We start from the raw sequence: 25,074 nt of genomic DNA, 5'->3' as shown, positions 1-25,074 counted from the left end.
CTGACCAGTAAAAGGGGTTATTTGTTATTGTAGTTTGGTCAGGGCATGGCAGGGGGTGTTTGTTTTGTGTGGTTCGGGTTTTTTGGTTTATGTTCTACATTTTCTATTTCTATGTGTTTATCAAGTTTTTCTATTTCTATGTTGGGGTTTTGGTAGGACCTCCAATTAGAGGGAGCTGGGTGTCGTTGCCTCTAATTGGAGGCCATATTTAAGTGGGTTAGTTTTCTCTTGTGTTTGTGGGTGGTTGTTTCCTGTTTAGTCTGTACACCTTACGGGACTGTTTTCGGCGTTTGTTTTGTTTAAGTGTTTTACCTTTAATAAATAAGAAGATGAGCACTTTACCTGCTGCATTTTGGTCCACTCCTTACGACGAACGTTACAACGTGACCCATTTGTTACTTTGATATTTATTGACTTGACCCAGTCGTTAGTCCGATATTTATGGACGTGACCCAGTCATTAGTTTTATATTTATTGACTTGACCCAGTCGTTATTCCGATATTAATGAACGTGACCCAGCAGTTAGTTTGATATTTATGGAAGTGACACAGTAGTTAGTTTGATATTTATGGAAGTGACCCAGTAGTTAGTTTGATATTTATGGAAGTGACCCAGTAGTTAGTTTGATATTTATGGAAGTGACCCAGTGGTTAGTTTTATTAGTTCGATATTTATGGATGTGACCCAATCATTTGTTCTTTATGTTCCGTTGCAATTTTCGCTGGCAATGTTCTTATCCCTCGCTTGCTAGCTAGCCAGCTAGCTACAGCTAATACAGTCACGACCTCTGCAGACAGAATAACAGCAATGTAGCTGTTTTCTATTGACAGTCATTTGGATACATCCATAACAATGAGCTGATGATGCCCTATTTAGACTGGCACAGCTAGAAGTCAGGACACGCAACAGATCAGGTCATTGCAGCACGGCTGGTCCTTAGATGTACACAGAGAGCTAACATTAGTTAGGTCATCTATAAGTCTATGCTAGGTAAAGCTCCGCCTGATCTCAGTTCACTGGTCACGATAACAACACTCACCCGTAGCACACGTTCCAGCAGGTATATATCTCACTGATCATCCCCAAAGCCAACACCTCATTTGGCCGCCTTTCCTTCCAGTTCTCTGCTGCCAGTGACTGGAATGAATTGCAAAAATCACTGAAGTTGGAGACTTTTATTTCCCTCACCAACTTTAAACGTCAGCTATCTGAGCAGCTAACCGATCGCTGTAGCTGTACATAGTCCATCTGTAAATTGCCCACCCAATCTACCTACCTCATCCCCAAACTGTTTTTATTTTATTTACTTTTCTGCTCTTTTGCACACCAGTATTTCTACTTGCACATCATCATATGCTCATTTATCACTCCAGTGTTGATCTGCTAAATTGTAATTATTCGCTCCTATGGACTATTTTTTGCTTACCTCGTTATGCCTTTGCACACACTGTATATAGAATTTCTTTTTTTTCTACTGTGTCATTGACTTGTTTATTGTGTTATTGGCTTGTTTATTGTTCACTCCATGTGTAACTCTGTGTTGTTGTCTGTGTCACACTGCTTTGCTTTATCTTGGCCAGGTCGCAGTTGTAAATGAAAACTTGTTCTCAACTAGCCTACCTGGTTAAATAAAGGTGTAATAAAATAATAAAACATTTAAAAAAAATGTATAATATGCATGTCAATCCCTCAAAGTGGAGGAGAGACTTCATCACTTATTGTATTAATGAGAGGTATTGTCACGTTGAGCAGAGCACTGAGCTGTCTGTTTGAATTACTGGCACACAGCTCGGACACCCATGCATACCCCACAAGACATACCACCAGAAACCTCTTCACAGTCCCCAAGTCCAGCACAGACTATGAGAGGTGCAAAGTACTACATAAAGCAATGACTATATGGAACTCTATTCCACATCAATTAACTCATGCCAGCAGTAAAATTAGATTAAAAAACAGATAAAAATACACCTTATGGAACAGTGGGGACTCTGAAGCAACACAAGCATAGGCACAGACACATGCATACACACACACGATAACATACGCACTATACACACGCGTACACATGGATTTTGTGTAGATATGTGGTAGTAGAGTAGGGGTCTGAGGACACACACTTAATTTGTTGGGAAATATGTTGTGAATGTATTGTAATGTCTTAAAAGTTGTATAGCCATAATAAATACAAAATACAAACACTGGTCGTTAAGAGGAGATCGCATTGCATATCAAAACACAAGGCTAGAAGCTAGCAAAATAGTTTGTGCTATCAAACCTGCCAATTTGACAACCGAATTCAAAAATATCAGTTGCTGAAAACAGCTGGTCAAACTAGAAACATGTGGGAGGGTTTGACAGCATAACACCACTAAACTAGAAACATGTGGGAGGATTTGACAGCATAGCGCCACTAAACTAGAAACATGTGGGAGGGTTTGACAGCATAGCGCCACTAAACTAGAAACATGTGGGAGGATTTACCAGCATAGCGCCACTAAACTAGAAGCATGTGGAAGGATTTAACAGCACAGAGCCACTAAACAAGAAACATGTGGGAGGATTTGACAGCATTGTGCCACTAAACTATAAACATGTGAGAGAATTTGACTGTAATGCGCCACTAAACTATAAACATGTGGGAGGATTTGATAGCACAGTGCCACTAAACTAGAAACATGTGGGAGGATTTGACAGCATAGAGTCACTACACTAGAAACATGTGGGAGGATTTGACAGCATATCGTCACTAAACTAGAAACATGTGGGAGGATTTGACAGCATAGCACCACAAAACTAGAAACATGTGGGAGGATTTGACAGCATAGCACCACTAAACTAGAAACATGTGGGAGGATTTGACCACATAGCGCCACTAAACTAGAAACATGTGGGAGAATTTGACAGCATAGCATCACCAAACTAGAAACATGTGGGAGGATTTGACAGCATTGCTCCACTAAACTAGAAACATGTGGGAGGATTTGACAGCATTGCTCCACTAAACTAGAAACATGTGGGAGTATTTGACAGCATAGCGCCACTAAAATAAAAACATTTGGGAGGATTTGACAGCATAGCGCAACTAAACTAGAAACATGTGGGAAGATTTGACAGCATAGCGACACTAAACTAGAAACATAAGGGAGGATTTGACAGCATAGCGCAACTAAACTAGAAACATGTGGGAGGATTTGACAGCATTGTGCCACTAAACTATAAACATGTGGGAGGATTTGACAGTAATGTGCCACTAAACTATAAACATGTGGGAGGATTTGATAGCGTAGCGCAACTAAACTAGAAACATGTGGGAGGATTTGACAGCATAGTGCCACTAAACTAGAAACATGTGGGAGGATTTGACAGCATAGCATCACCAAACTAGAAACATGTGGGAGGATTTGACAGCATTGCTCCACTAAACTAGAAACATGTGGGAGGATTTGACACCATTGCTCCACTAAACTAGAAACATGTGGGAGTATTTGACGGCATAGCGCCACTAAAATAAAAACATTTGGGAGGATTTGACAGCATAGCGCAACTAAACTAGAAACATGTGGGAAGATTTGACAGCATAGCGACACTAAACTAGAAACATAAGGGAGGATTTGACAGCATAGCGCAACTAAACTAGAAACATGTGGGAGGATTTGACAGCATTGTGCCACTAAACTATAAACATGTGGGAGGATTTGACAGTAATGTGCCAATAAACTATAAACATGTGGGAGGATTTGATAGCATAGCGCAACTAAACTAGAAACATGTGGGAAGATTTGACAGCATAGCGACACTAAACTAGAAACATAAGGGAGGATTTGACAGCATAGCGCAACTAAACTAGAAACATGTGGGAGGATTTGACAGCATTGTGCCACTAAACTATAAACATGTGGGAGGATTTGACAGTAATGTGCCACTAAACTATAAACATGTGGGAGGATTTGATAGCATAGCGCAACTAAACTAGAAACATGTGGGAGGTTTTTGACAGCATAGTGCCACTAAACTAGAAACATGTGGGAGGATTTTGACAGCATAGCGCCACTAAACTAGAAGAATGTGGGAGTATTTGTCAACATAGTGCCACTAAACTAGAAGAATGTGGGAGGATTTGACAACATAGTGACACTAAACTAGAAACATGTGGGAGGATTTGACAGCATAACGCCACTAAACTAGAAACATGTGGGAGTATTTGACCACATAGCGCCACTAAACTAGAAGAATGTGGGAGGATTTGTCAACATAGTGACACTAAACTAGAAGAATGTGGGAGGATTTGTCAACATAGTGACACTAAACTAGAAGAATGTGGGAGGATTTGTCAACATAGTGACACTAAACTATAAACATGTGGTTGGATTTGACAGCATTGCTGTCATAAGTATCTTCGTCTTCTGACGATAATGCGAAATCGTCATCGGAAAAGGTAGACCAATACGCAGCAGGTGTGCAGTTGTTCATTTTGAACATTTAATTAAATCAACACGAATACAAAAACAACAAACAAGAAAACGAACGATAAACTGACAGTCTGGCTAGCATAGGCTCAACACAGAACAATCACCCACAAATCACACACACAAACACACCCTAATATATGGGACTCTCAATCAAAGGCAGATAGACAACACCTGCCTTCAACTGAGAGTCCCAACCCCAATTAACCAAACATAGAAACACACACACCAGACTAACCATAGAATACAACCACATAGACCATCAACCAAAAACCCAGAAATACTAAATCAAACACCCTTTACACAAACACACCACCCCGAACCACATAAAACAAATACCCTCTGCCACGTCCTGACCAAACTACAAAAACAATTAACCTTATACTGGCCAGGACGTGACAGTACCCCCCCCTTAAAGGTGCTACCCCAGAAGCACCTTAAAAAATAACCCCAAGCAACACCCAACATTTTTTTTTTCCCCTTTTCTAAAGGGAGGGAAGGGAGGGTGGCTGCCGTCAACGACGGCACTGTGCTACACCCCCCCTCCCCAACCCACCTATTTCTGGAGGTGGCTCTGGTTCCGGCCGTTCCAGGCTGTCGGGCCACTCTGGCATCGCCGAGGGGCAGTCGGGCCAGTCTGGCATCGCCGGGGGGCAGTCGGGGCAGTCTGGCAGTTCGGGACAGTCTGGGCAGTCTGGCAATTCGGGACAGTCTGGGCAGTCTGGCAATTCGGGACAGTCTGGGCAGTCTGGCAATTCGGGACAGTCTTGGCAGTCTGGCAATTCGGGACAGTCTGGCCACTCGGGCCACTCCGGCAGTTCAGGGCAGTCTGGCCACTCCGGCAGTTCAGGGCAGTCTGGCCACTCCGGCAGTTCAGGGCAGTCTGGCCACTCCGGCAGTTCAGGGCAGTCTGGCCACTCCGGCAGTTCAGGGCAGTCTGGCCACTCCGGCAGTTCAGCGCAGTCTGGCCACTCCGGCAGTTCAGCGCAGTCTGGCCACTCCGGCAGTTCAGCGCAGTCTGGCCACTCCGGCAGTTCAGCGCAGTCTGGCCACTCCCGCAGTTCAGCGCAGTCTGGCCACTCCCGCAGTTCAGCGCAGTCTGGCCACTCCGGCAGTTCAGCGCAGTCTGACCTCTCTGGCGACTGTTGAGCTGCGCGGGCCAGCTCTGACGACTGTTGAGCTGCGCGGGCAGCTCTGACGACTGTTGACTGGCGGGCAGCTCTGACGACTGTTGACTGGCGGGCAGCTCTGACGACTGTTGACTGGCGGGCAGCTCTGGTGACGACTGTTGACTGGCGGGCAGCTCTGGTGACGACTGTTGACTGGCGGGCAGCTCTGGTGACGACTGTTGACTGGCGGGCAGCTCTGGTGACGACTGTTGACTGGCGGGCAGCTCTGGTGACGACTGTTGACTGGCGGGCAGCTCTGGTGACGACTGTTGACTGGCGGGCAGCTCTGGTGACGACTGTTGACTGGCGGGCAGCTCTGGTGACGACTGTTGACTGGCGGGCAGCTCTGACGACTGTTGACTGGCGGGCAGCTCTGGACAGGTGAGACCCACTGGAGGCCTATTCCTGGGAGGTGGCACAGGACGGACCAGGATGGGGAGACCCACTGGAGGCCTGGTCCGAGGAGGAGGCACAGGATAAACCGGGCTGTGGGGGAGCACTGGAGTTCTGGTACGGACACTCTTTACCCATACTCCAGGCTGAATGCCCACTTTGGCCCGGCACGGGCGGAGAGCAGGCATTGGGCGAACTGGACCCTCCCAGCGCTCTGGAGACACAGTGCGCAACGCCGGCGCAGGATAACCTGGACCGAGGAGGCGCACTGGAGACCAGACGCGCTGAGCTGGCACCATCCGCCCTGGCTCGATGCCTGCACTCGCATGGCACTTGCGGGGGGCTGGTATGTAGCGCACCGGGCTTTGAACGCGCACTGGGGACACCGTGCGCTCCACAGCATAACACGGTGTCTTACCAGTACCACGCTGCTTCCGGTAAGCACGGTGAGTTGGCTTAGGTCTACCACCTGACTCCACCAATTCCCCCGTGTGCCCCCCCCCAAAAAAATTGTGGGGCTGCCTCCCGTGTCCGTTGCGCTCCCTTGCCTCGTACCAGCGCCTCTCAGCTCTCGCCGCCTCGATCTCCCACTGCGGGCGGCGATACTCCCCAGCTTGAGCCCATGGTTCACCTTCGTCCAGTAATTCCTCCCATCTCCAGGAATCCTGAACGATCCTCTCCATCTTCTCCAAAGTCCATGAGTCCTTCTCCTGGTGCCTCTCCTTCCTCTGCTGCTTGGTCCGTTTTCGGTGGGTGATTCTGTCATAAGTATCTTCGTCTTCTGACGATAATGCGAAATCGTCATCAGAAAAGGTAGACCAATACGCAGCAGGTGTGCAGTTGTTCATTTTGAACATTTAATTAAATCAACACGAATACAAAAACAACAAACAAGAAAACGAACGATAAACTGACAGTCTGGCTAGCATAGGCTCAACACAGAACAATCCCCCACAAATCACACACACAAACACACCCTAATATATGGGACTCTCAATCAAAGGCAGATAGACAACACCTGCCTTCAACTGAGAGTCCCAACCCCAATTAACCAAACATAGAAACACACACACCAGACTAACCATAGAATACAACCACATAGACCATCAACCAAAAACCCAGAAATACTAAATCAAACACCCTTTACACAAACACACCACCCCGAACCACATAAAACAAATACCCTCTGCCACGTCCTGACCAAACTACAAAAACAATTAACCTTATACTGGCCAGGACGTGACAATTGCACCACAAAACTAGAAACATGTGGGAGGATTTGACAGCATAACGCCACTAAACTAGAAACATGTGGGTGTATTTGACCACATAGCGCCACTAAACTAGAAGAATGTGGAAGGATTTGTCAACATAGTGACACTAACCTAGAAGAATGTGGGAGGATTTGACAGCACAGCAACACTAAACTAGAAACATGTGGGAGGATTTGACAGCATAGCGACAAAACTAGAATCATGTGGGAGGATTTGACAGCACAGCAACACTAAACTAGAAACATGTTGGAGGATTTGACAGCATAATGACACTAAACTAGAAACATGTGGGAGGATTTGACAGCACAGCAACACTAAACTAGAAACATGTGGGAGGATTTGACAACATAGCACCACAAAACTAGAAACATGTTGGAGGTTTTTGACAGCATAGCACCACTTAACTAGAAACATGTGGGAGGATTTGACAGCACAGCAACACAAAACTAGAAACATGTGGGAGGATTTGACAGCATAGCGCAACTAAACTAGAAACATGTGGGAAGATTTGACAGCATAGCGACACTAAACTAGAAACATAAGGGAGGATTTGACAGCATAGCGCAACTAAACTAGAAACATGTGGGAGGATTTTGACAGCATTGTGCCACTAAACTATAAACATGTGGGAGGATTTGACAGTAATGTGCCAATAAACTATAAACATGTGGGAGGATTTGATAGCATAGCGCAACTAAACTAGAAACATGTGGGAAGATTTGACAGCATAGCGACACTAAACTAGAAACATAAGGGAGGATTTGACAGCATAGCGCAACTAAACTAGAAACATGTGGGAGGATTTGACAGCATTGTGCCACTAAACTATAAACATGTGGGAGGATTTGATAGCATAGCGCAACTAAACTAGAAACATGTGGGAGGTTTTTGACAGCATAGTGCCACTAAACTAGAAACATGTGGGAGGATTTTGACAGCATAGCGCCACTAAACTAGAAGAATGTGGGAGTATTTGTCAACATAGTGCCACTAAACTAGAAGAATGTGGGAGGATTTGACAACATAGTGACACTAAACTAGAAACATGTGGGAGGATTTGACAGCATAACGCCACTAAACTAGAAACATGTGGGAGTATTTGACCACATAGCGCCACTAAACTAGAAGAATGTGGGAGGATTTGTCAACATAGTGACACTAAACTAGAAGAATGTGGGAGGAATTTAACAACATAGTGACACTAAACTATAAACATGTGGTTGGATTTGACAGCATTGCTGTCATAAGTATCTTCGTCTTCTGACGATAATGCGAAATCGTCATCGGAAAAGGTAGACCAATACGCAGCAGGTGTGCAGTTGTTCATTTTGAACATTTAATTAAATCAACACGAATACAAAAACAACAAACAAGAAAACGAACGATAAACTGACAGTCTGGCTAGCATAGGCTCAACACAGAACAATCACCCACAAATCACACACACAAACACACCCTAATATATGGGACTCTCAATCAAAGGCAGATAGACAACACCTGCCTTCAACTGAGAGTCCCAACCCCAATTAACCAAACATAGAAACACACACACCAGACTAACCATAGAATACAACCACATAGACCATCAACCAAAAACCCAGAAATACTAAATCAAACACCCTTTACACAAACACACCACCCCGAACCACATAAAACAAATACCCTCTGCCACGTCCTGACCAAACTACAAAAACAATTAACCTTATACTGGCCAGGACGTGACAATTGCACCACAAAACTAGAAACATGTGGGAGGATTTGACAGCATAACGCCACTAAACTAGAAACATGTGGGTGTATTTGACCACATAGCGCCACTAAACTAGAAGAATGTGGAAGGATTTGTCAACATAGTGACACTAACCTAGAAGAATGTGGGAGGATTTGACAGCACAGCAACACTAAACTAGAAACATGTGGGAGGATTTGACAGCATAGCGACAAAACTAGAATCATGTGGGAGGATTTGACAGCACAGCAACACTAAACTAGAAACATGTAGGAGGATTTGACAGCACAGCAACACTAAACTAGAAACATGTGGGAGGATTTGACAGCACAGCAACACTAAGCTAGAAACATGTGGGAGGAAAGGACAGCACAGCAACACTAAACTAGAAACATGTGGGAGGATTTGACAGCACAGCAACACTAAACTAGAAACATGTGGGAGGATTTGACAGCACAGCAACACTAAACTAGAAACATGTGGGAGGATTTGACAGCACAGCAACACTAAACTAGAAACATGTGGGAGGAAAGGACAGCACAGCAACACTAAACTAGAAACATGTTGGAGGATTTGACAGCATAATGACACTAAACTAGAAACATGTGGGAGGATTTGGGAGGATTTGACAGCACAGCAACACTAAACTAGAAACATGTGGGAGGATTTGACAGCATAGCACCACAAAACTAGAAACATGTTGGAGGTTTTTGACAGCATAGCACCACTTAACTAGAAACATGTGGGAGGATTTGACAGCACAGCAACACAAAACTAGAAACATGTTGGAGGATTTGACAGCATAGCACCACTAAACTAGAAACATGTGGGAGGATTTGACAGCACAGCAACACTAAACTAGAAACATGTGGGAGGATTTGACCACATAGCATCACTAAACTAGAAACATGTGGGAGGATTTTACAGCACAGCAACACTAAACTAGAAACATGTGGGAGGATTTGACAGCACAGCAACACTAAACTAGAAACATGTGGGAGGATTTGACAGCACAGCAACACTAAACTAGAAACATGTGGGAGGAATTGACCACATAGCGCCACTAAACTATAAACATGTGGGAGGATTTGACAGCACAGCAACACTAAACTAGAAACATGTGGGAGGATTTGACAGCACAGCAACACTAAACTAGAAACATGTGGGAGGTTTTGACAGCACAGCAACACTAAACTAGAAACATGTGGGAGGATTTGACCACATAGCGCCACTAAACTAGAAGAATGTGGAAGGATTTGTCAACATAGTGACACTAACCTAGAAGAATGTGGGAGGATTTGACAGCACAGCAACAGTAAACTAGAAACATGTGGGAGGATTTGACAGCATAGCGACAAAACTACAATCATGTGGGAGGATTTGACAGCACAGCAACACTAAACTAGAAACATGTTGGAGGATTTGACAGCATAATGACACTAAACTAGAAACATGTGGGAGGATTTGGGAGGATTTGACAGCACAGCAACACTAAACTAGAAACATGTGGGAGGATTTGACAGCATAGCACCACAAAACTAGAAACATGTTGGAGGTTTTTGACAGCATAGCACCACTTAACTAGAAACATGTGGGAGGATTTGACAGCACAGCAACACAAAACTAGAAACATGTTGGAGGATTTGACAGCATAGCACCACTAAACTAGAAACATGTGGGAGGATTTGACAGCACAGCAACACTAAACTAGAAACATGTGGGAGGATTTGACCACATAGCATCACTAAACTAGAAACATGTGGGAGGATTTTACAGCACAGCAACACTAAACTAGAAACATGTGGGAGGATTTGAGAGCACAGCAACACTAAACTAGAAACATGTGGGAGGATTTGACAGCACAGCAACACTAAACTAGAAACATGTGGGAGGAATTGACCACATAGCGCCACTAAACTATAAACATGTGGGAGGATTTGACAGCACAGCAACACTAAACTAGAAACATGTGGGAGGATTTGACAGCACAGCAACACTAAACTAGAAACATGTGGGAGGTTTTGACAGCACAGCAACACTAAACTAGAAACATGTGGGAGGATTTGACAGCACAGCAACACTAAACTAGAAACATGTGGGAGGATTTGACAGCACAGCAACACTAAACTAGAAACATGTGGGAGGATTTGACAGCACAGCAACACTAAACTAGAAACATGTGGGAGGATTTGACAGCACAGCGACACTAAACTAGAAACATGTGGGAGGATTTGACAGCATAACGCCACTAAACTAGAAACATGTGGGAGTATTTGACCACATAGCGCCACTAAACTAGAAGAATCTGGAAGGATTTGTCAACATAGTGACACTAACCTAGAAGAATGTGGGAGGATTTGACAGCACAGCAACACTAAACTAGAAACATGTGGGAGGATTTGACAGCATAGCGACAAAACTAGAATCATGTGGGAGGATTTGACAGCACAGCAACACTAAACTAGAAACATGTTGGAGGATTTGACAGCATAATGACACTAAACTAGAAACATGTGGGAGGATTTGACAGCACAGCAACACTAAACTAGAAACATGTGGGAGGATTTGACAACATAGCACCACAAAACTAGAAACATGTTGGAGGTTTTTGACAGCATAGCACCACTTAACTAGAAACATGTGGGAGGATTTGACAGCACAGCAACACAAAACTAGAAACATGTGGGAGGATTTGACAGCACAGCAACACTAAACTAGAAACATGTGGGAGGATTTGACAGCACAGCAACACTAAACTAGAAACATGTAGGAGGATTTGACAGCACAGCAACACTAAACTAGAAACATGTGGGAGGATTTGACAGCACAGCAACACTAAGCTAGAAACATGTGGGAGGAAAGGACAGCACAGCAACACTAAACTAGAAACATGTGGGAGGATTTGACAGCACAGCAACACTAAACTAGAAACATGTGGGAGGATTTGACAGCACAGCAACACTAAACTAGAAACATGTGGGAGGATTTGACAGCACAGCAACACTAAACTAGAAACATGTGGGAGGAAAGGACAGCACAGCAACACTAAACTAGAAACATGTTGGAGGATTTGACAGCATAATGACACTAAACTAGAAACATGTGGGAGGATTTGGGAGGATTTGACAGCACAGCAACACTAAACTAGAAACATGTGGGAGGATTTGACAGCATAGCACCACAAAACTAGAAACATGTTGGAGGTTTTTGACAGCATAGCACCACTTAACTAGAAACATGTGGGAGGATTTGACAGCACAGCAACACAAAACTAGAAACATGTTGGAGGATTTGACAGCATAGCACCACTAAACTAGAAACATGTGGGAGGATTTGACAGCACAGCAACACTAAACTAGAAACATGTGGGAGGATTTGACCACATAGCATCACTAAACTAGAAACATGTGGGAGGATTTTACAGCACAGCAACACTAAACTAGAAACATGTGGGAGGATTTGACAGCACAGCAACACTAAACTAGAAACATGTGGGAGGATTTGACAGCACAGCAACACTAAACTAGAAACATGTGGGAGGAATTGACCACATAGCGCCACTAAACTATAAACATGTGGGAGGATTTGACAGCACAGCAACACTAAACTAGAAACATGTGGGAGGATTTGACAGCACAGCAACACTAAACTAGAAACATGTGGGAGGTTTTGACAGCACAGCAACACTAAACTAGAAACATGTGGGAGGATTTGACCACATAGCGCCACTAAACTAGAAGAATGTGGAAGGATTTGTCAACATAGTGACACTAACCTAGAAGAATGTGGGAGGATTTGACAGCACAGCAACAGTAAACTAGAAACATGTGGGAGGATTTGACAGCATAGCGACAAAACTACAATCATGTGGGAGGATTTGACAGCACAGCAACACTAAACTAGAAACATGTTGGAGGATTTGACAGCATAATGACACTAAACTAGAAACATGTGGGAGGATTTGGGAGGATTTGACAGCACAGCAACACTAAACTAGAAACATGTGGGAGGATTTGACAGCATAGCACCACAAAACTAGAAACATGTTGGAGGTTTTTGACAGCATAGCACCACTTAACTAGAAACATGTGGGAGGATTTGACAGCACAGCAACACAAAACTAGAAACATGTTGGAGGATTTGACAGCATAGCACCACTAAACTAGAAACATGTGGGAGGATTTGACAGCACAGCAACACTAAACTAGAAACATGTGGGAGGATTTGACCACATAGCATCACTAAACTAGAAACATGTGGGAGGATTTGACAGCACAGCAACACTAAACTAGAAACATGTGGGAGGATTTGACAGCACAGCAACACTAAACTAGAAACATGTGGGAGGAATTGACCACATAGCGCCACTAAACTATAAACATGTGGGAGGATTTGACAGCACAGCAACACTAAACTAGAAACATGTGGGAGGATTTGACAGCACAGCAACACTAAACTAGAAACATGTGGGAGGTTTTGACAGCACAGCAACACTAAACTAGAAACATGTGGGAGGATTTGACAGCACAGCAACACTAAACTAGAAACATGTGGGAGGATTTGACAGCACAGCAACACTAAACTAGAAACATGTGGGAGGATTTGACAGCACAGCAACACTAAACTAGAAACATGTGGGAGGATTTGACAGCACAGCGACACTAAACTAGAAACATGTGGGAGGATTTGACAGCATAACGCCACTAAACTAGAAACATGTGGGAGTATTTGACCACATAGCGCCACTAAACTAGAAGAATCTGGAAGGATTTGTCAACATAGTGACACTAACCTAGAAGAATGTGGGAGGATTTGACAGCACAGCAACACTAAACTAGAAACATGTGGGAGGATTTGACAGCATAGCGACAAAACTAGAATCATGTGGGAGGATTTGACAGCACAGCAACACTAAACCAGAAACATGTTGGAGGATTTGACAGCATAATGACACTAAACTAGAAACATGTGGGAGGATTTGGGAGGATTTGACAGCACAGCAACACTAAACTAGAAACATGTGGGAGGATTTGACAGCATAGCACCACAAAACTAGAAACATGTTGGAGGTTTTTGACAGCATAGCACCACTTAACTAGAAACATGTGGGAGGATTTGACAGCACAGCAACACAAAACTAGAAACATGTTGGAGGATTTGACAGCATAGCACCACTAAACTAGAAACATGTGGGAGGATTTGACAGCACATCAACACTAAACTAGAAACATGTGGGAGGATTTGACAGCACAGCAACACTAAACTAGAAACATGTTGGAGGATTTGACCACATAGCGTCACTAAACTAGAAACATGTGGGAGGATTTGACAGCACAGCAACACTAAACTAGAAACATGTGGGAGGATTTGACAGCACAGCAACACTAAACTAGAAACATGTGGGAGGATTTGACAGCACAGCGACACTAAACTAGAAACATGTGGGAGGATTTGACAGCACAGCAACACTAAACTAGAAACATGTGGGAGGATTTGACAGCACAGCAACACTAAACTAGAAACATGTGGGAGGATTTGACAGCACAGCAACACTAAACTAGAAACATGTGGGAGGTTTTGACAGCACAGCAACACTAAACTAGAAACATGTGGGAGGATTTGACAGCACAGCAACACTAAACTAGAAACATGTGGGAGGATTTGACAGCACAGCGACACTAAACTAGAAACATGTGGGAGGATTTGACAGCACAGCAACACTAAACTAGAAACATGTGGGAGGATTTGACAGCACAGCAACACTAAACTAGAAACATGTGGGAGGATTTGACAGCATAGTGACACTAAACTAGAATCATGTGGGAGGATTTGACAGCATAGCGACACTTGCGTCATGACTGCAACAGTAGGGACCAGAGAAATTCATGTTCATCTCAAACCACGTTAGGTTGTCAGATACTTATTTTTCTTTAAAGGAAGAATCCTACAAAAGGCATTGACAACACATTCATAGGCAATACTATGCATTTAAAAAAAAAAAAGTTGTACAGATTTAAAAGAAAAACATTAGTCTTAAATCGCAAACCACCGTGCCTAATATATGCAGAGGAAAAACATCCTTAGAGTCTTTGCTGTTCCATATGTAAACACTCCCACGCTGCTCTAGATAAGCTATTGAGCAGCTGGTGATGTAAGCACAGTAAAGAATCCTACCTAAAAGTGCAGAGTAGGACGATAGCGATAGTGAGGGAGATGAGAGAGAGACTGTGTCCGATAGTGTAGCCTACTTTCACTGCCCAGTAGAACTCCTCCTGAGAGAAACACACAAATAGACACATTAAAACACGTTACCGCTCACATCTCACGTTCAAAGCTAAAATCCGAAAATTACAACAATAACAAAAGAGGTCAACCTACCTCTGTTTTGGTAAAAAGCTGAAAGATGGGCCTGGAGAAATTTAACCACTCTCAAATTCATAGACAGAGCGATGGAAGGAAAGACTGACCATCCATGATATACAGTACAAAATTATATATTTTTATAAACAAGTTTATATTTTAGGTTCTGATGGGGTACGACAGTTGAACTAAGCTCATATTCTTCAAGAATCAAGTTTTATTCTTCAAGAATCAAGTTATATTCTTCAAGAATCAAGTTATATTCTTCAAGAATCAAGTTATATTCTTCAAGAATCAAGTTATATTCTTCAAGAATCATGTTATATTCTTCAAGAATCAATGCATGTATTTAATTAATGTATACGTACATTTTTTTATCTAGCAATAAGGATGATTTTTATTTATTTTATTTAACCTTTATTTAACTTGGCAAGTCAGTTAAGAGCAAATTCTTATTTACAATGGTGGCCAAACCCAGACGACGCTGGGCCAATTGTGCGCGGCCCTGTGGGATTCCCAATCACGGCCGGTGGTGATACAGCCTGGATTCAAACCAGGGTGTCTGTAGTGACACCTCTAGCACTGAGATGTAGTGCCTTAGACCGCTGCGCCACTCGGGAGCCCGAAATTCTAGATTTAACACATGGGCAAATCTATAATGGTTGAGCACCTTCCTCCGACAATCACTTTTCTTTTTGATGTAATTCTAATTTCTGGATGAGGCTTAACATACAGGATACAATCTAGTTACGTCATATGATTGTGCAAAACACAAGGCCCTAATAATGGTACCCTATTCACTACTGTAGCGCACTACTTTAGACCAGGCCCATAGGGCACCCTATTCCCTACAGTAGCGCACTACTTTAGACCAGGCCCATAGGGCACCCTATTCCTTACTGTAGTGGGAATTTAGTGCCATTTCAAATGTAGCCTTCATACATGCTCCTTTACTCTAGGGAGTAACATGGACGTCTGTTGGTATTGTAGCTCTATGTGGCCGACTCAGTTTGAATCCAGGCTGTCTGTGCACCACCAGACCATTTTAGCCCGCTGAGCTGAAGCCTGGGCATTAGCTTGGGGACCTAAACACTTCTTTATCGTAAAGTAAAAGCCATTGTCTTGTTATCACCGTTACACAAATACAAAGGTCGCTGATTTATGAGCGTTGGTCAATAATGATTAGAAATGTATCGATGGATCTGTAAAAAAGACACTGGTTGCCATACCTACCGTGTCATCATCATCAACTTTGGTGACGTTGGCGTTGTACCCACAATTCAGTGCATAGGAAGCAGGGCTAACCTCAGACCAGCCATCACTGGTGCAGGTCTTCGACAGGTTACCTAGATGACAGAGAGGACAGGTGTAACAGGTTACCTAGATGACAGAGAGGACAGGTGTTACAGGTTACCTAGATGACAGAGAGGACAGGTGTAACAGGTTACCTAGATGACAGAGAGGACAGGTGTAACAGGTTACCTAGATGACAGAGAGGACAGGTGTAACAGGTTACCTAGATGACAGAGAGGACAGGTAAAACAGATTACCTAGATGACAGAGAGGACAGGTGTAACAGGTTACCTAGATGACAGAGAGGACAGGTGTAACAGGTTAACTAGACGACAGAGAGGACAGGTGTAACAGGTTAACTAGACGACAGAGAGGACAGGTGTAACAGGTTAACTAGACGACAGAGAGGACAGGTGTAACAGGTTACCTAGACGACAGAGGGGGCAGGTGTAATAGGTTACCTAGACGACAGAGCGGACAGTTATAACAGGTTACCTACACTGTACTTGTTTTTACAGTAACTTACTGGCAGCCAGTTACCTGTAAGTCACTGTAAAAAAGGAGCAGTATGTTACGTACTATATTTTACGGTATTCAATAATGTTACTGTAATTTATTTACAGTACCAATAATGCTACTGTAGTCATTTTACAGTAACATACTCTTCCTGTAAAGACTTATTTGCATATTTCCCAGTGCCTTGCCTTTAAAATTAATTGTAGAGTTACCACCCATGACTGTTTTTGTTAGTGACAGAGACATAGTTGTTGCAGTAATCCTTGTTCAGTCTTTTGGCCAAGTGAGATTCTAAGTGAATAAGTTGTCATTAAAATTAAATTCTGGCAGAATTTCTCTGGACCCCAACCCAAATCTAATGACACAGCCTTAAAATCTGTACATTTTGATTTTTACATCAACAAATAACCTTCAATTAATTACATTTTCATCTCTTATCAAAATGAAAGAAACCAATAAATAAATGTACTTTTGTACTCTAAAACTTTTGTGAATTGTCCAGAATCCCCGAACTGACAAGGTAAAAATCTGTTGTTCTTCCCCTGAGCAAGGCAACAGATTTTTACCTTGTCATTGTTCCCCATTGTTCCTCAGGCGCCAATGACGTGCATGTCGATTAAGGCAGCCCTCCGCACCTCTCTGATTCAGAGGGGTTGGCTTAGATACGGAATATACATTTCAGTTGAATGCGTTCAGTTGTACAACTGACTAGGTATCCCCCTTTCCATTTCCCTTTCCCTTTCCCATACAATAATTTGTACTCTTATTTTATTTTGGTCCCCCCCCAAAAAAATTGTACATTTATTTTGGCGACCTCACTGCAGTTCCTCCCCTGACATTGAATACCACTGCTTTAACACAATACATATTTCATTATGCCATATTTCATAAGGCCTTATAGTTTTACTCTTATACAGTGGTCTGAAACTCAGGATTTACAGGCCACATCATGCCTGCTATTAGGGCTGCAAATTTCTGTTAACTTTACCAAAACTTTCAGAAGTCCTGGAAGAATCATCCAACTGGGATTTCTGGAAAAACCTGGGAGTTTCCAGAATTTTGCAACCTTACCTAGTTATGTTATTTATCTTTGTGTATTATAAGATTAATTAATCAATCAAAAACACAGATAAAACACAGATATGAAAAACAATTGTCAAACAATCTACCTGCATTACAGCATACAGGGAACTTTGATAATGATTACAATTGTTTTACAGTTAACTGACTGCCAGTAAGTTACCGTAAACAAAACTGTTTTATGGTTACCAATGTTGTTACTGTAATCCATTGATGGTACCATTACTGTTATTGTAATCTATTGTAAGGTGTGGGGAAGGGGGAGAGTTGTTTGAATTCAGGCTAAGTGATGTTGCAATTCACCAAATTTTTCCAAGGGGCCAGTGTTTTACATGTAGCTCATATTATGCTTGTGCATGGTTTACTTATAACAATGGATCATGATTTATTTGGTTTACTTATAACAATGGATCATGATTTATTTGGATTACTTATAACAATCGATAATGATTTATTTGGTTTACTTATAACAATGGATCATGATTTATTTGGATTACTTATAACAATGGATCATGATTTATTTGGATTACTTATAACAATCGATAATGATTTATTTGGATTACTTATAACAATGGATCATGATTTATTTGGATTACTTATAACAATCGATAATGATTGATTTGGATTACTTATAACAATCGATAATGATTTATTTGGTTGATGTGCCTTTGTAATGATATATGTTTGCTTTAATATAAAAATAGCATGGCTACAAACAAAGCAATGCATATAAAATAACAAAACAGGTACCAATTAACAAAGACTAAAATATAAAATGTATAATTACAATTTGCAAAAAAAACTAACAAAAAACATTTTCTCTCTTGCTTCTGAGGATGAGCTTGGACTTTGTTCTTTTTTGTATTGCATTCTATTTTGAATATTCCAAAATACAGTAAGTGAAGCACTACTGTGTCTTATGTAGCATGATTTTATGGCCATGTCCTAAATACATCAAATATATTTCCCGGCCATTACTATTTCACACAATGCAATGTCTTTAACGGTAATCTACTGTATTCAGTTTATACAGTATGTTAATGTTGATTATACAGTAATTTACTGTGATAATAACTTTTTTTTTACAGTGTAGGTAACAGAATGTACAGTAATTTACAGGTGATTTCCAAAACCAAAACAATACGTTTCCATATGTTCAGCTCAATCAAGTTAAATTACAATAGTTCAACAGAGCCCAACTCTGACATTTTTTTTTTCCTGTATCTTTTTTTCTGTATCTTTCTGTATTATGCAATCTTCAAAGGAATCAAACCAAGTGTTGTGAAATCTCTTCAGCCTTCCCACTCCACTGATCAACACAACAGTCGGCTCCAAGGAGCACAAAAACAAGAAACATTCTTGGTGAAATACTAGTGTTTCTTTTCGTCTTTAGATATCAGAGGCGCAACTTTTCCTTCCTTTTATTCAGATCCAATTATATTACACAGAGAGTCTCACTGGAACACACTCCACTTCAGCAAATTGAAGTCTTTACTGTCTGGAGGGGATATGATGGCCCCTGTTTTGCACTAAGGCTTACAGGTTCCGTGTGTGTGTGTGTGTGTGTGTGTGTGTGTGTGTGTGGTGTGTGTGTGTGTGTGTGTGTGTGTGTGTGTGTGTGTGTGTGTGTGTGTGTGTGTGTGTGTGTGTGTGTAAAAATACAAATAAATAAAAAAGCGGTATTGTCACATCCAGCAGATAGGTGCAGTGTAATGTGTTGTTTTACAGGGTCAGCCATAGTAGTACGGCACCCCTGGATCAATTAGGGTTACGTGCCTTGCTCAAGGGCACAACGGCATATTTTTCACCTTGTTGGTTCGGGTATTCAAACCAGCAACCTTTCGGTTAGGCTACCTGCCACCCTAAACCCCATCTGTTTCTTAAATTACCCAGGACCATTCCTCAGAGACCAAGATGCCATCGTCTAGTAATGAGTCTATGGGGACACACAGGGAAAGGGTCTACAGTATACAGTCTATGGGGACACACAGGGAAAGGGTCTACAGTATACAGTCTATGGGGACACACAGGGAAAGGGTTTACAGTACGGTCTATGGGGACACACAGGGAAAGGGTTTACAGTACGGTCTATGGGGACACACAGGGAAAGGGCTTACAGTACGGTCTATGGGGACACATAGGGAAAGGGTTTACAGTACGGTCTATGGGGACACATAGGGAAAGGGTTTACAGTATGGTCTATGGGGACACAGGGAAAGGGTTTACAGTACGGTCTATGGGACACACAGGGAAAGGGTTTACAGTACGGTCTATGGGGACACACAGGGAAAGGGTTTACAGTACGGTCTATGGGGACACACAGGGAAAGGGTTTACAGTACGGTCTATGGGGACACACAGGGAAAGGGTTTACAGTACGGTCTATGGGGACACACAGGGAAAGGGTTTACAGTACGGTCTATGGGGACACAGGGAAAGGGTTTACAGTACGGTCTATGGGGACACATAGGGAAAGGGTTTACAGTACGGTCTATGGGGACACATAGGGAAAGGGTTTACAGTACGGTCTATGGGGACACAGGGAAAGGGTTTACAGTACGGTCTATGGGGACACACAGGGAAAGGGTTTACAGTACGGTCTATGGGGACACACAGGGAAAGGGTTTACAGTACGGTCTATGGGGACACACAGGGAAAGGGTTTACAGTACGGTCTATGGGGACACACAGGGAAAGGGTTTACAGTACGGTCTATGGGGACACACAGGGAAAGGGTTTACAGTACGGTCTATGGGGACACACAGGGAAAGGGCTTACAGTACGGTCTATGGGGACACACAGGGAAAGGGTTTACAGTACGGTCTATGGGGACACACAGGGAAAGGGTTTACAGTACGGTCTATGGGGACACATAGGGAAAGGGTTTACAGTACGGTCTATGGGGACACACAGGGAAAGGGTTTACAGTACGGTCTATGGGGACACATAGGGAAAGGGTTTACAGTACGGTCTATGGGGACACACAGGGAAAGGGTTTACAGTACGGTCTATGGGGACACACAGGGAAAGGGTTTACAGTACGGTCTATGGGGACACAGGGAAAGGGTTTACAGTACGGTCTATGGGGACACACAGGGAAAGGGTTTACAGTACGGTCTATGGGGACACATAGGGAAAGGGTTTACAGTACGGTCTATGGGGACACACAGGGAAAGGGTTTACAGTACGGTCTATGGGGACACATAGGGAAAGGGTTTACAGTACGGTCTATGGGGACACACAGGGAAAGGGTTTACAGTACGGTCTATGGGGACACACAGGGAAAGGGTTTACAGTACGGTCTATGGGGACACAGGGAAAGGGTTTACAGTACGGTCTATGGGGACACACAGGGAAAGGGTTTACAGTACGGTCTATGGGGACACACAGGGAAAGGGTTTACAGTACGGTCTATGGGGACACAGGGAAAGGGTTTACAGTACGGTCTATGGGGACACACAGGGAAAGGGTTTACAGTACGGTCTATGGGGACACACAGGGAAAGGGTTTACAGTACGGTCTATGGGGACACACAGGGAAAGGGTTTACAGTACGGTCTATGGGGACACATAGGGAAATCATTGGATATGATCACAAGGATGAACACAAAGGAAAGAAACTGTGCTGTCTAGAAAGTTGTTCGTTCCTAGTGATTATTCACATATCAACACCATATTAGTTAATATCAACAGATCAAAACAGAACAAAATAATAGTACAACTGAGAGATTGATTCGTGGATGTATTTGGAAAAATCTCATTTTTATTAATACATAAGAGGCATTACTGAAGAAGGAATGGTTTGTGCTTAATTGTTACCATCCTTCACTCACTACTAGAGAAATGTCAGCCACAAACACCCTATCCTTCAAGAGCTTCTCTCACCCCCACAGTAAACACAATATTATCACTGCATTCAAGTAGGCTTGCTCATAGCAGAGCAGAGGAGTATACGGTACGAATAAAGGAGGTTCAAGGAGTTAGCCAGCTAACGTGCCTAAGTATTATGAAATAACTTTGTATTTTTTATTTTTTTGAAAGAGAAGCTTGAAACGGGTCCATGGTCTAATTGTGTCAACAGCCACATCGAAGTTTATCTTTCTTTAATGAACCAGAAAATCTGTAGTTATTTCTGGTTGTTTATCAAAGTTAGCTGGCTAAGTCATTGATCCTTCTTTTGCAGTATACCCTCTCCGGTCTACAGCTTGAGTTGGAACAACAGGCAGCGATGTAGCATGTTAGCTTGGAATTCTGTTGTTCATTTGGACAAGAATAATGTTGTCAAAAGCACAGCGTTCAACGCGTTATGTTGTTTTGGTAAAGCTGACAATGATGACGCAAGTATCCTACATTGTAACGAAAAACTACAATTTATTTTGTCATTTTTGTTGTTGTATTATCAACAGTGCAATACTCTAAAACCTTTTACTGCAGCATACTATAAATTATGGTGCATTGTGGGAAAATGTTGTGGGCAGGGAAAGAATTTCTGTATTTTAAATGGTACTGTAATTCCACCCAACAGAATATAGTACCGTACCGTATCTTTGGAGCTCCAAAAACCTTTTGACCACTAGTGGGTGCATGGTATTGTTGTTTCCATTAACATATTTTGAGGCGTGCCTTGTAAGAGGCTACATTTGTTGAACCTGTGAATGAGAATGCTGTACCAATTTAACTGCTATAAATGTAAAATATATAAGGGACAGATTGGAGTGGCAGCAAGTCTTAAACCTTTTAATGGTTGAATATTTAACCATGTCCTATTGGTCTGTTTGGCACTGTAGGCGCAGCCAGTTTTTGAAGCCTTTTGTTAAGGCCTCTAAAAGTACAAGTGATATAAAACACCAACTGTTCATTAATATGCTGTAATGTGTAAACACTTTGCCTAGCAGCCAACCTGCTTGCAACAATCCTTTTGCAATAACAGTCAAATACTGTGAAATACAAAACCCCTCACCCTCCAATGAATTTAATTTAATCATCCATTCATTCCAACGTTTTACAGTATAATACAGTCAATGTTACGGTATTGTACTATGTGTCATTGCACAGTACTTGATTCAGTCACGTATTTATATTACAATAGGTGTCCTGTAATATGAAATACAGAATTCTACTTGCCACTGAGCTGCTAGTAAATTACTGTCAAATTCATAGCAACCCTTTTACAGTGTTTTTACAATATAGGCTGGAGTAAAAAAAGGGGGGGAAATAGAGAGAGGGGGACAGAGAGGGAAGAGAGAGCGAAAGGGAGACAGAAATAATGAGAGAGAGAGAGAGAGAGAGAGAGAGAGAGAGAGAGAGAGAGAGAGGGGGACAGAGAGGGAAGAGAGAGCGAAAGGGAGACAGAAAGAATGAGAGAGCGAGAGATGAAGAGAGAGAGGGACAGAGAGGGAAGAGAGAGCGAAAGGGAGACAGAAAGAATGAGAGAGAGATGAAGAGAGAGGTACAGAGAGGGAAGAGAGAGCAAAAGGGAGACAGAAAGAAAGAGAGAGAGAGATGAAGAGAGAGAGGGACAGAGAGGGACAGAGAGGGAAGAGAGAGCGAAAGGGAGACAGAAAGAATGAGAGAGAGAGAGAGAGAGAGTGAGAGAGAGAGAGAGAGAGAGAGAGAGAGAGAGAGAGAGAGAGAGAGAGAGAGAGATGAAGACAGAGAGGGACAGAGAGGGAAGAGAGAGCGAAAGGGAGACAGAAAGAATGAGAGAGAGGAGAGATGAAGAGAGAGAGCGAGAGCAGCAGAAAGAGAGAGAGAGAACGAGATAAGCCGGTGGTGTTTTAGTCCATGCCACCATTGGATCCTCTGTGTCTAAGGGATTGCCAGAAGAATGCTTTCATCAGGCCTCCAAACAAGAGACCAATGGATTTTGGATGTCATGCATGACGACGGGAGTACCTCAAACAAGTTAATCATCCCTGCATGGTGTTGTCTCTGAGGCCTGACTTTAGATTAGGGCTCTTCTTTCAATACGGCAAAAACACATACACTGCTGTGGACACTGGGTCTGTGTGCACTTCTTGTGAAGACGATTATGTATTAGGACATCCTGAGGAGAGACACTGATATATATCTTCTGCCTGTTATTGTTTTGCTCATGTTTAATAGTTTCTGTGCTTATTCTGTTTTTACACATTCTGTGTTCACAGCAAGGTAACCCCCCCCCCCCCCACACACACACACACACACACACCTGGGTGCAGAAATATTTTCCCCGCTATTTTTATTCCGTTAGCCAAATACATTTAAACTCAGTTTTTCACAATTCCTGACATTTAATCCTAGTAAAAATTCCCTGTTTTAGGTCAGTTAGAATCACCACTTTGTTTTAAGAATGTGAAATGTCAGAATAATAGTAGAGAGAATGATTTATTTCAATTTTTATTTCTTTCATCACATTCCCAATGGGTCAGAAGTTTGTATAGTTTGTATAATTAGTATTTGGTAACATTGCCTTTAAATTGTTTAACTTGGGTCAAACATTTCGGGTAGCCTTCCACAAGCTTCCCACAATATGTTGGGTGAATTTTGGCCTATTCCTCCGGACAGAGCTGGTGTAACTGAGTCAGGTTTGTAGGCCTCCTTGCTCGCACATGCTTTTTCAGTTCTGCCCACAAATCTTCTATAGGATTGAGGTCAGGGCTTTGTGATGGCCACTCCAATACCTTGACTTTGTTGTCCTTAAGCCATTTTGCTACAACTTTGGAAGTATGCTTGGGGTCATTGTCCATTTGGAAGACCCATTTGCGACCAAGCTTTAACTTCCTGACTGATGTCTTGAGATGTTGCTTCAATA

At 42.7% G+C, this 25,074-nt stretch overlaps 1 protein-coding gene across 2 annotated transcripts in view; it reads right to left on the bottom strand.

Moving 5' to 3' along the window:
- The window catches only part of LOC106569811 (vasoactive intestinal polypeptide receptor), a 107,270-nt gene that overhangs the window by 34,495 nt on the left and 47,701 nt on the right, over positions 1-25,074 (bottom strand). For both annotated transcript variants that reach the window (XM_014141442.3, XM_014141443.3), the window contains exons 4-5: positions 16,629-16,741; positions 15,210-15,307 (exon numbers count right to left, since the gene is read on the bottom strand). In XM_014141442.3, coding sequence (XP_013996917.2) covers positions 15,210-15,307; positions 16,629-16,741 — 211 coding nt within the window. The remainder of the gene's footprint in view (positions 1-15,209; positions 15,308-16,628; positions 16,742-25,074) is intronic.

This window comes from Salmo salar, chromosome 14 (assembly GCF_965601325.2).
Source record: "Salmo salar chromosome 14, fSalSal1, whole genome shotgun sequence".
Classification (NCBI taxonomy): Eukaryota; Metazoa; Chordata; class Actinopteri; order Salmoniformes; family Salmonidae; genus Salmo; species Salmo salar.
Note: the sequence above shows the minus strand (reverse complement) of the source record. Positions and strands in the feature narration are given on the sequence as shown.